Source organism: Typopeltis vanoorti, chromosome 1, assembly GCF_054136105.1.
Source record: "Typopeltis vanoorti isolate ZY-2024b chromosome 1, IOZ_Tvanoo_1.0, whole genome shotgun sequence".
In the NCBI taxonomy this organism is placed as follows: Eukaryota; Metazoa; Arthropoda; class Arachnida; order Uropygi; family Thelyphonidae; genus Typopeltis; species Typopeltis vanoorti.
Window position 1 is genome coordinate 59718337 of NC_143549.1, and position 13899 is coordinate 59732235.

Below are 13899 nucleotides of genomic sequence, written 5' to 3' on the forward strand. Positions count from 1 at the left end.
TTAGGTTCTTGTTTTCTGAATTTTTAATTTTTTCTCAAGTAATATTTCTATATTTGTGTCTAGAGTTCAGTGTCAATTTTCAAACTGCTTGAGGTTGATTCTGTGATGGATTGAAATGATATATTGTGCAGGGTGACTTGTAGTGCTGACAGAAATTTTGGATGAAACTCTTATGTTTCGGATTATATTAGCAGTACTTTTGGATATTTCAAATTATATTAGTCTTTTTCCATAAATTATACCATAATGTTCAAATCAGAACATCGTTTATAAACATCATTAACATTAAACAGGTTTTCTACAGTGCCTTGAAATGTAGAAAACCTCTTAAATGTTAGTGGTGTTTAAAAAATGAATTTCTTTTTTACAGAAAATAATGCTTTTAAATTTTGTTGTAGATTCGAATCGCCAGTAAAATCATTGAGGATGATGATGCTGGGTATGTTTAAACTTTAGTTTTTTAATATTTATATAATCTCTGTTTACATACTGTATATTTTTCATGAGCAAAAACCTTTTATATGTAATTTTCTTTTGAGTATATTACTTAATTTTTATTCCTTAATACAAGTTCTATGTCCCTGATGATGTAAGTCCAATGACTTACAAAACTTGTCATTTTGTTATTTTAATAAAAATTAATTTTCCATGCCAATCAAAATAACTCTTCCACTTCCTTTAAAATCACTAGAGTAACATTCATAATGCAAAGATTGAATTAATAACCAACCTGCTGGCCAAGCATGTGAATCTCATTATTGGCATGATATTGCTTTGCAAATGTCTTTAGTAGAAGATGAATTTTATTATGTGGTGTTGAGAAACCACTTGTTAATTGGAAGTCTGAAATGACTTGCAAAAGTTCCATGTTTGCTAGATAAGGCTTCCAGATTATCCTTTAACCACCCATAGTACTAGTACTAATGTGCTATAGGTTATTAGCCTTTCTTTATGCTGGATAAAAAAAAAATTGTGAGGAATGTCATATCTCCATTTATGTTAATGAACATTTTTTACTGAATGAAAAATAAACTTTGCACGAATGTGATTGTTCTGCTGCAGACACTCTTGCATTACATGTTATGCATTACACATGATATATAAACAGTGTTTTGGATTCTCTGATATCCTTCCAGTTTTTTGGTTTTCATATTTTTCAAGGATCATGTGTGATAAAGTATTGCAGAGTTGCTCGTGTGTAGAAACAGGTTTCACTAAGTAAATTACTGCAGAATTTACTTTCTGTCCTTGCACTTGTTGATTGTGAGGAAAAATGTTTACCCATATTGGAAATCATTTTTAATAAAAATGGAAGAATGGTGTTAAATGCTGTTAGATCTACCCTTGGCTTGACAAAACCTGAGCCCATGTCCCAGCTGCAAGGATACATGTAGGACAATAGTGAAATTAGTGAGGGATGCCTGATAGATTGCAATCCATTAGAAACCCAGTAGTTCTAGTAAGATGCTGGTGAAGCTGTGACAGGCCCCCACCAAGCTGACTGATTTATTTACAGCTAAAAAGAAACAAAGGAATTAAAGTTGGATGAATGGAAATGGTAAACATCTAGACCAGAAAGGAAATTGAGAATAGGAACATTAAATATACCAACACTTAAGGGTGTGAATAAACATGGGGAGTAGGTGGATGCTGTGATGAAGAATGTTTTGATTGAGACTAAATTTAAAAAACAGGAAAATTGGAGCTCAGGAGGAGACTGCTTTGTTTTAGAAAGGAGCTGATGACTGCCAATCTGTTTAATGTCAATTTGGCTTTATTACCAATATAGAAGTAAATTACATACTTGTAAATTTAGTCTGCTGGAAAATAATTCCTCTTCTTCTTCAACCTTCTGGTTCTGTCCACTGCTGGACGAAGGTCTCCCCCATGATTTTCCAGATCACTCGGTTTTCTGCTTCTCCCATCCATCTCACTCCTGCAATTTGTTCCAGTTCATCTCTCCACCTTCTTCTCAGTCTTCCTCTTTGTCTTGTTCCATCCATTGGTCTCCACTCTGTTGTTTTTCTAATCCATCTCTTGTCACTGCATCTGGCAATATGGCCAACCCATCTCCACTTAGCCTGTTTAATGTATATTACAATATCCATGACACCTGTGTGAGATCTTATCCAGATATTTGTCTTCCTATCTCTTAATGTTATTTTTAGCATACTTCTTTCCATGCGATGTTGTGTTGTTCTCAGCTTTTTGTTTAGGCTTCTGTTAAAGTCCATGTTTCTCCTCCATATGTTAGGACAGGAAGTATGCACTGGTCAAAAGCTTTCCTTTTTAGACTGATAGGGATGTCACTTCCGAATATGTCTCTCATTTTCCCATAAGCCATCCATCTAAGGTGAATTCTTTGTTCAATCTCTTTTCTTTGGCACTCCTCAAAGGATAACAATTGGCCAAATATACATATGAAGTAACTTGTTCTATTTCATGGTTTTCAACTTTGATAGTTCTATGGTTTATGTATTTATTCATCATTATTTTTGTTTTTTCTCTATTTTTAATCAAATTTCTCTGGAGGCTTTGTTTAACTGATTTAGCCTTTCTTCCAGATCTTCAAGATTATCTGCTATCAGGACAATATCATCTGCAAATTTTAGATGATGCAGCCTTTCTCCATTTATGTTTATTCCTTTTGTTTCCCAATCAAGGCTTCTAAAGATTTCCTCTAGTGCAGCTGTAAATAATATGGGAGATATGGTGTCGCCTTGCCGGATGCCTTTTTGTATTGAGAACTTTTCACTGTTTTTATATAATTTAATTACAGAAGTTGCATTATTGTAAATATGTTTTAGTGTTTCAATATATGGTTTCTCAGTTCCCTGGTTTCAAGTGCTTTTAGTGTTGCAGATGTTTTAACTGAATCAAATGCTTTTTCATAGTCTATATAGGCCAGACATAGGGTTTATTGTATTCAATTGATTTTTCAATGAGTTGTCTTAATGTGTGAATATGGTCCAAAGTATTATAATTCTTCCTAAATCCAGCTTGTTCACAGGATTGCATTCCCTCTAGTTTAGATTTTATTCTGTTATTAATAATTTTTGTGAAAACTTTATATATGGTGGGGAGTAGGCTTATAGGTCTGTAGTTTTTAATTTCTTCCTTATTGCCCTTTTTAAAAATTAATATTAGAAGTGAATTGTTCCAATTTTTCGGAATTTTTCTCTGTTTTAGGCATTTATTGAAGAGTTTACTGAACTGTTTGATGTCAGGGCTTCCTCCCAGTTTTAAGAAGTCTACCATAATTCCATCTTCTCCTGGGGCCTTTCCATTCTTCATTTCCTGCAATGCCATTTCCACTTCACCTTGTAAGATCTTAGGGGCATCATGTTCTTCCTCACTTGGGTAATCCATAGATGATTCTTGGATGTCCCGGTCTTTGTCTTCATAGAGTTCAGTATAAAATTCCTGAATTCTTTTGATTATTGCATCTCTATTTTTTATCAGTTCACCATTTTTTCCTCTTACGCAGCTACTTCCTTTGTTCCAACTGATAATATTTGTTCGTCGTAGGACGTTCATATTACTGTTGTTTTCTATTGTTTCTTTAATTTTCCTAGTATTATATGATCTAAGTTCATGTTTCATCCTTTTACATATAGTTTTACAAATTTCCGTATATTCTATTTTATTGGTGTCATTCAAATCTTCTTTTCTCCATCAGATCTAAGGTTTCCTGTCTTAGTTTGTCCTCGCCTTGGTGCCTTTTTACAACTCCTATTTCTAGTGCACAATTCACGATAGATTTTGTTAATATTTCATTAGCATCATCGATGGTAGTAGCTGTGTTGAACTTTTTTAGTTCATTTTTGAGTGATTCTTTATAACAGCTTTTATTGTGGTAGTGGTTTTGTAGATTCGCTAAATTGGACTTTTTTCTTATGAGCTTATTCCGTTCCCATTTTTTGTTGATCCATACTTTTGCCCTTACTAGTCTGTGGTCACTTCCCGTATTAAATCTATTAAGCACTTCAGTATTATTTATTATATATCTTCTGTTCGAGAGGATGAAGTCTATTTCCTTGTAAGTTTGTCCATTTTCGGTTGATTTTCTTATTGAAAAAGCTGTTCATAATAAAGAGGTTATTTTCTTCTGCAAATTCAACAAGTCTTTCTCCTCTTTCCAAATCCAAATTTACCGATGGAGTTCAGATGGTCATCTCTGCTTCCAATTTTGGCATTAAAATCGCCCATTATAATTATGTAGAATTCTTTAGAATTATTGAATGTGGATTCTAATGTTTCATAGAAATCTTCTATCTCTTCATCTGGATGGTCCATAGTTGGGGCATATACTTGTATAATTTTCAGTTGGTATCTTTTATGTCATCACAAGCAGTGATGACAGCACAGTGATAAAAAAAAAAAAAAAAAACTGACCACGCATGTAGTCAGGAATACATATCCATAGAAGTAAAAAAGCCATCAAAGGCTTAAAATGTGGAAAGGCAGCAGGAGTAGATGATATTCGACCAGAAATGCTGAAGTATGGTGGTATAAAAGTCTTACAGTGGCTGCACTGCATAGTTCAGAATGCCTGGACAGAGGGACGAATTCCTGATGATTGGAGTAGAGCGCTAATAGTACCCATATATAAAAAGGGAAATAAAACAGTGTGAGAATTACAGAGGTATTTCCCTACTGAGTGTTCCTGGCAAGATCTATGCAAGTATACTTGAGAAACGGTTGAGAAGAATTGTGGAAGAAAAGCTTGGTGAAGAACAAGCTGGATTCAGGCCAAATAGAGCTGTCAGGATCAGTTTTTCACTTTACAATAAATAGATGAGAAAGTATGGAAATATAACAAAGATATGCATTTAAGTTTTGTCCATCTGGAAAAGGCATATGACAAGGTGCCAAGAGAGAAGCTATTCAATACGCTACAGTTATATGGTGTCAATGGGACATTATATCAAGCAATGCTTAGTCTTTATTTGAGTTGTAAGTCAGCAGTTAGAATTGAAGGAAGTACAGGAAGATGGTTTAATGTTAAATCTGGTGTGAGACAAGGATGTACATTATCCCCTTTGTTATTCATTATCTATATGGATCACATTATGAAGGAAAGTGGTATTAAACATGATATCAAAATTGGAGATGTTAATGTCAGCTCTTTGCTTTATGCAGACGATGTTATACTTCTAAATAAATCTGCTACAAGTCTGCAAGATTCTCTGACTAAATTGAATAACTGTTGTAATAGATATGGTTTGAAGATCAGCAATAAAAAGACAAAGACAATGAAAATAGGCAGAATCATTGAAAATGTCAATTGTGTTGTGAATGGAGAACCTGTGGAGCAATTAAAACATTTCAGCTACTTGGGCACAATTTTTAGTGAAGATGGTAAATTAAATATGGAAATAGACAACAGAATCAACAAAGCTGGTATGATAGGAAGTCAGTTGAATAAATTCATATGGAATAAGAGAGAAATTAGTCATAACACTAAATTAGCTGTATACAAGACAGTGTTTAAACCAGTTTTAACTTATGGATCTGGGAGCTGGGTCAGAAGTAAAACACTTGACCAGACTTGAGACCACAGATATGAGAGTCCTGAGAAAGATTAGAAGCATGAACAGATGGCATCAATGGCAATATCATATTAAAAATGAGAATATTAGGAAAGAACTTGACATTGTCAGCACCCAGGAATGCTTTAGCAGAGCTAATCTCAGGTGGTATGGTCACTTAAACAGAATGGCGAGGAAAGATTAGCAAAACAAGTGTTCTCTGCCAAGTTGGCAAGAAAATGATCCAGAAGAAGACTAAGATATAGGTGGATTGATACGGTACAAAGTGCCTTAGACGGTAGAAATATAAGATATGGTAATGTTGGAATCTTGACAAATTACAGACTGATTTGTTGGAAAATTGTAGATAGGAAGTTAGTAATGATGTAAATTTTTCATGTAGTACTATCATATCCTGTACACCCCTTGAGGGTACATGGCAGGAATTTGAAGATGATGATGATGATGATGATCTTTTATTTATGAAGAGACTTAGTTTAGCTATTCTTGATGTTATTTTATTTACAAACAGGACATTGTCCTTGATTGTTTTATTTATTAGGAATCCTACACCACCAGTTGAGTTTCTGTCACATTCACAGTGGTTAGAGTAGATGTCCATCTTTTAATTGCTTGAGAGTTTCTTCTTTCCTTCTTATCTCTGAAGGGCCCACAATGTCCCATTTTATATTTTCCAATTCCTTCATGTTTTTCCAATCTATCGTCATCCCATAGAGATCTACAGTTATATGTTCCTACTAATATCCTTCTATTATTGTGCACTATAGGTGGACTCATTGTAGCTAGTGGGGACTGTAGCAAAATTTTCGACCTTGACCCTCTGCCTAAGTCTAGGATGCGTCCCTTTTTATGCTGGGTGACGTATAAGCCAGTATATAATTTTCCTATTTTATTCATTCATTCATGGGGAGATATTTGGCCTTATAGCACCATGCTGGCCAGATGGGTTGGTGCCTCACAATAGTGCATAAAATGAAATGACACAGCAAAATAGAAAAGATTCACCCCTAGCCCTTGAATACTCTAATAGCACTGGGGGTAAGGAACCAGAAGAGAAGAAAGAAGCAAGGAAGGAAGAGGAGGTACCAGGCTACAGATAATATAACAGATGTATATTACATGAAGTAAGGCATGGTCCAGCATCAGGTACCTCGGGTTTGCCATGCCTGTACTCACTAAAGTGAGTCCTTGAGGATAATAATTAGTACTCTTTAAAATATATATATAAAAAAATTAATAAATAAACTTAATTTTTAGCCTACAGGTGGCATATAGGGGATGCTCCGTTACCCTATAAAGCCTTGATATTTTTACTTTATTTTATATAGCTGTAAATGTTTTTTTTTCTTTTTTTTTTAATGTAATTCTTTTTTCTCAAAGTATTTTTATTAATTTAATTTATTGTGATAATATTTAATCTGCCTAGTATATAAACTTGACCAGTGTAACCAGTTAAAAATTGAAATTGCTTACTACATTATCTCTTCTGCATAGATTAGTTACTTAGAAATTCATTCATAAATGAAATATTGTCTTTTTAATTACACTCAGTGTTCAAACTTCTGCCTTTAAATTATTGTTTTCCTGCTGAGAAATAGTGAAAACATTGAATTTAACTGCCATGGTTGGCTGAGTGGACAGCATATCTGCTATCTGACTAAGTGGTAAAGGGATTTGAATCCTACTGTGTGGGGACATAGATATTTGTATGTGATTTTAGGGTAGTGAATGAATTTTATCAGTGTGAGTCCACCATCCTGTCTATTGGAAACTGGAAGTGGTTTAGAGATACCATGTTTGCAGGGTTTCTGGATATATTTAATCCTTGCCCAACCCATGGTTTTAATGTATCATAGGGTTACAACTTTTTGTGTATGGAATTGACATAAAATGTTTAGATAGCATTTCATCGTTAAATTCCTGACATATACACTCAGGCAGATATACAGGATCTTATGATAGTACTACATAAAAAGTTACATCATCATAAATAACTTCCTATTGGCAATTTCCCTCCAGATTAGCCTGTTATCTGTCAACATTCCAGTATTATCAGATCTTATATTTCTGTCTTCTAAGAAACTTTTTGCTGTATCAATCCACCTACATCTGAGTCTTCTTTCTGCCATCCTGGCAAAGAACATTTGTTTACCTAATCTTTCTTCTCCTGCTTTCTAAAGTGATGGAAATCATCATCCATGAACTTAATTACCTTGAGAACAACTTTCTAATCAATTGTAAAATAACACTGGGTTTAGTTGTCATAAAATTTGATATTACTAGTTAACGACTAGTTTCACCACGTGAACTAGTGGCTTCACTAGTGGGTTTGGATGAACGTATAAATAAACAAGCTTTGATAATGAGTCAATGCATTACTTAAAAAAAAATACCGAATGCATAGGAACCATTACACAAATACAATCAACACCTGGATGCTGGCACAATGATTAGTCATTGTTCAGCAGGTGCGTCCGATAGTTAGCAGAGAAATTAAACTCTGATATGTTCAGAGATCTAATGAGTGATTTCCAAATGTCACACAGAATCATCCCTTTGTTTCTAGGGTACCTTGTGAGTGGATTAACAGTGTAGCCTTTTTTGGCATGGAGTCCTCATCCCATTCAATGTTGTGGTGAGTGTTGGAGAAATGGAATGCCTACCTGAACTCTCTTCTTGTTATATTTTTTTATTGTGCCTATGATATCTTGTTATATCATAGGCACCTAATGATATATTTTTATTTATTTTTTTATTCAACCCCCTCACCCATGAAAGTTTTAAACCTATAGGTCGTTAGTACCATTGGAATATGTCTAAAGAATTTTTCTTCAGTTTGTATTTATGTATTTTGCATAAGATAGAAATCCTGCTGAGGAATCCAAAGAAGAAACTTTTTGAATTCACTTGAGGCTTCCAGCAAGCAGGCTGTTTGTCTTACACTGGGTGATGAAATTCATCTCCCACCTGAAGACAGCCACAGACATCCATGCTCATGGTGATATTTCAACAAACAACGTATACAGTTGTAGAGAGTATTTCACTAATGTGAAAGAAAGAATTCAGGGTCAGAGAGAGATATTTGATCATAGCATTAGAAGAAATATCAGTTAAGGATGTGACTGTTTTGCGCCAGTTTATGACAATGTTCATTCCATACTGACTTGGGTAATATCTAAGTACTGTATATCATAAGTAATCATTATTGGTGATTTAAATTATTCAAACAGTGATTGAAACATTGATCAAATGAAGGAGAGTATACTGAGCTTTTGCGAGTACTGTCTTAAGCAGCATGTGAAAGAAAGAATTAATTCAGGGTTAGAGAAATTTGATCATATCATTAGAAGGAATCTCAGTTAAGGATGTGACTGTTTTGCACCTTAGCATATCCACTCTCCAGCCAAAAGGCTGAGGATTTGAATCCTGCCATGGGCATGATATTTGTGATTTGGATATTTGGATATGGATATTTCTGATTGTCTGAGAAAATACTAGTGGTGGTGGTGGGCAGTAGATGCCTTTGATATGTTGTAGTTGGTGGATTTGAGTGGTGGAGTCAGAGTGTTGTAGAGTAGATAGTAGGTGCCCTCCCTTGATGAGTCTTTGGACTCACTGGAGGTGTCACATGATAATAATAATAATAATAATATGGATATTCCGATTTGGGCCAATTACTTGCTGAACTGCAAAGCTAGAAATGATGATACATTTAGACAAATTATGGACTCCATAACCATCTTAGACAGTTATTTTAATTTCCTGACATTTCGACCTTTATATTTAGGTCATCATCTGTAGCATACACACACACACACACATATATATATATATATATATATATATATATATATATATATACAGAGACAAGCTATATTACATTTCACACAGTATGCTAAAGAGACAATGATTTCATCAACGGTTCTACTGGCCTGACTTCTAGTGATAATAAAATAACTTACATCAAGTCTATATTCTATTTAAGACATCAGTTTTTTTTTTTCCCCATACAGATAGTTTTATTAGCAAAGATGATGTCCTAATTTAACATGAGAATTGTTATATTAGATTTAAGATCCTGGATTATCCACAGTCCTTTTTATAATTAACTCTTAGGAAGAAAGGTTATGTGGGTAGAATGTCTTCCATTTTCTTGTGATTTTTAGACCATCATTATTGTTAAGATTAAGAATTTCATAGGCCTACCCCTTAAATTTACATTCATACCACGTTTTGGTGTAAACAGCTGGTGTTTTTCCAGTCGATTTCTATGTAAATTGTTCAGGGAATGATCAGAAAGGCCAGCTTTACCATTGTTATTAATTTTAATGTGTCATTTATGTTCCTTTTTTATGATAGGAATTGTACGTTCTGTTTCCCCTATATAAAGCAAATGACAGGTGCAATGAATACAGTATACTCCAGGGTGGGCCAGCAGAGGAAGTGGATCCTTGGATGATTTGAGCAAGTTCTTTAATTTTGCAGGAGGTTTAAAGGTGGCTTTAAGGTTGTATTTCTGTAGTATGGAATGGTTACAGTTTTATTGTAGTCTAGTTTATTTTTGTTTGTGAAAAAGAATAGTTTTGGCTGTAGCCATTTTATAGGAAGGTATTGCTAATAACTTTTAATTCATCTTGAAGTGTTTGTGCATTTGAGGAAATCTTCAAAAGCTCTGTTTTTTAGTGTATTAATGTCACCCACAGCTGACTTAATGCAGTAAGCAGGTGATGCATTGCATCGGGACGCCTTCTTCAAGAGGCAGTGAAGTGAGTAGTAAAAATAAAATAAAAACACGTTTAATATTAGTGTTTATTAAATGTGGATATTCACTAAATATATTATAATAAATACTGTGCATTTTAATACCATTTATCAAAAACAGAAAGTTGTTTTTTGCTTGTCGTATAGAGATTGGCAGAAGCACTAAATGAGCAGGGTGCTCTTCTGGGGCATTCTATTATGGGGGTGCCTTACACTACCGACTTTCTTTTTTACTGCAGCGTGCATTCACCAATCATGACGTGAGGCATGTGTATCTGGCTGAACATCTATTAAAATTGACATTTGGGCATTTTTTTATTGAACAGACCTTATGCATTGTTTGTAAAAAAAAAAAAAAAAAAAAAAAAAAAAAAAAAAAAATCATTGATCTGTTTATTGTTAAACACACAGTGAATGTGTAATTAATTCACACTGACTTAAGTGGATTCAAAATTTAACCTAAGCCTTTACAAATCAGCGAAAAATTGATGCATTTCTTTAAGTATTTATTTTCATTTTTTTTATTTACATTTATTTTTAATGTCTTACCAAATTTTTTGTTCAATACATTTTTTACTTCAGAATAAATTTGGGCATAATGGAGATGAAAAAAATTATCTGGAGCTGCAAATTAAAAAGAAAAGGTGCAAAAAAAAAATCAGCTGACTCCTTTTTTGATCCCATATAGGGAGTAGGTAAGGCCATTTTAGTTCTATCTAACTTTTGGAGATTGAGTAGGCAGTTCAGTCTTCAGAGATAGCTGGCCCAAGGCTATCACTAATTAATTAGTATGCAGTGAAAAAGATGGCTAATAAGTGCCGCCATCTTGTGGTCCCTAACGCAATATTTTTGAATGTCTGAAAATGGTATGGGTTCGATGGTCGATTTTGTTGAGTTTACGGGATGAAAAACCAGAGTTTCTGGGAGGAAAAAAAACCGCTTGCCCGTGCCAGAGATTACTAACTCGGGAACTGGTCAAAAAGAGGCTTAGAAAATGTTTCTCTAGTTGGCGACTAGATTTGAACCCAAGGTCTTTCTTCGTGCAGTCAAGTGCCATAGAGTATTTAAAGTAGGGTGCAGACATGACCTCTACTGAGCTACATAGGCTCCATGAGAAAAGTGGCAAAAGAACTTGAAAAAGATAACAGAAAGGGAAACTAACTAAATTTCTCAGAAAGTCTGAAAGTTTATACACGTACCTCTTAGATAAATTAAAAGATTTAAATATTAAAAATTCGTGGAGACAAGGATATCATAACAGGGCAAACATGAGAGGAAAACACAGTGACGTTCAGAGACACTTATCGAATATTAATCCTCGAGCACTCTTTGTCCCATGCGCTGCACACACACATTAAATTTGGTGATCACTGATGCTGCCCAAGTTCATACTGAAACAGTGAGTTTTTTAACACTAACGAAATTTATAATTTCTTTAGTACTTTGACTAAACGATGGGATGTACTGCAAAAGTACACCAAAATTGCACTTAAAACTTTATCTAATACTAGATGGGAAGTGAGGATAGACACTCTTCGTTTGCTTAGATATAATATAGGAGAAGTTTTAGATTCTTTTGTGGAAATTTATGATAATCAAATTAACAATAGTACAAAATATAAAGCAAAAATATTAGCTTTGAAAATCAAAAATTATGGATTTTTGTGTTCACTTATAATTTGGTATGAATTTTGTGCAGGATCAATGTAATAAGTAAAATGGCCTGATTGCGTTGGCTGAGTGGTTAGCATATCTGCTCTCCAACCAAAAGCTGTGGGTCAGAATCCCGCCATGAGCATGGATGTTTGTGATTGTCTATGAAAATACTAGTGGTGGTGGCAGCGGCCAGTAGATGCTGTTGGTGTACATGACCATGGTGGTTGCGGTTCGCTGTAGTTGGTGGAATGAGTAATGGAGATGGAGAGTTGTGGAGTGGGTGTCCTCCCTTGATGAGTCTTTGGACTCCTTGGAGATGTCACGTAATTTAAAAAATCCAAACACACATTTAAGTGAATCTGTAAACACATTAAATAATATAATCGACTTCACTGAAGAATTTATAATAATGATAATAATCAGCTGACACCTTTTATTTTCTTATAGGGAGTATGCGAGGCCTTTAAACCCTATCTAGCTTTTCGGAGACATGGGCCAGCTAATCAGAGATAGCTGGCCCATGTCTATTACTAAAGAATTTAGATTGGATGAAAATTTGCATGTTGCACTTGAATCGGCAAAAGAGTTAGCATTAAATTTAGAAATTTCTCCTGAGTTCAAAAGCAGTGTATTATGCAAATATAAGAAAAGATTGTTCTGTTATGAATGTTTAGATGAAGCACCAGTTGATCTGCAATCTAACTTTAATGTTACATTTTTTTCTTCCAATTGTAGACACTATTATTAATTCTTTGACTGAAAGGTTTGATCTCTTGACAAGTCACTTTCAACATATTTCAGTTTTTATCCAATTTCCAGGAAATTTCTAATATGGATGAGGATACTTTAAGAAAACACTGTGATAATTTACATGTTGCACTGACTGATTGGTGAAGAAAAAGATATTTGTCCCACCAAATTATATAATGAAATACAAATATTCTAAAGGAGATCATACAGGATAGTTATGGCTTAGATCCACTGAAAATACTGCAATATATATATATGTATGTATTTGTGTATGCAATGTATGTTTTGTGATTTTTGCTGTATTGTTAATATATGTATTTTTCAAAGTGTACAATTTTACATAAAAATATGTGTGTTTTGAGTTTTTGAAACTTTAAATTTTACCTACATTTTAAAGAAAGCAAGGAGTGCTCAACTTAAATTTGCATCCAGCACTGATGACACCTAGTTTTTCTGTTGGGTGGTGGTAGGAGTTTATGTATATATTTGCCAGTATGTGTAGGTTTCCAGTAAACAATGAAAGAAAGACATGTGACAAGTAGATCTAGAAATGGAAGTATGTTCTGCTTTTCAATCTCAATTATGAATTGTATGCATTTGTGTTATTTGTTTGGGTGGATGAGGAAAGTGTCTGTCTGGCAGATATGGGGCCAGATGGCGAAAACATAGTCAACATATATAAGCCAGACTTTGGGTTTAAAAGGAGAGGAATCTAGAGTACTTTGTTCAAAATATTCCATATAAAAGTTAGCAATTGGGGAGAATAATGGTGAGCCCATGGCTGTACCTTCTTTTTCTAAGTAGAAAGTGTTTTGCCACACAAAATAGCCAGAACTTAATACATGTACAAGGAGTGCTGTGATAACAGGAGGGAATTTGTCCTGTCATTGATTGGGACATTTGTGAAGAGGGACAGAGGCATCAAAGCTGACTAATAAATCATCTTTTCAGTGCTCTAGATTCCTCTCCTTTAAAACTGAAAGCCTGGCTTAGATATGTTGACGACGTTTTCACTATCTGGTCTCATGGCTGCCAGACATTACACACTTTCCTCAGCCACTTAAACAAACAACACAAACGCATACAATTCACAATTGAGATTGAAAAGCAGAACACACTTCTGTTTCTAGATACACTTATCACATGTCTTCCTTCTGGTAGTCTTTCTTTGACTGTTTAC

The 13899-nt window shown here is 34.3% G+C and overlaps 1 protein-coding gene across 2 annotated transcripts in view; it reads left to right on the forward strand.

The window, feature by feature from the left end:
- gammaCOP (coat protein (coatomer) gamma) overlaps positions 1-13899 on the forward strand; it is a 406638-nt gene that overhangs the window by 201678 nt on the left and 191061 nt on the right. For both annotated transcript variants that reach the window (XM_090390747.1, XM_090390756.1), the window contains exon 10: positions 399-439. In XM_090390747.1, the coding sequence (XP_090246873.1) occupies positions 399-439 (41 nt within the window). The remainder of the gene's footprint in view (positions 1-398; positions 440-13899) is intronic.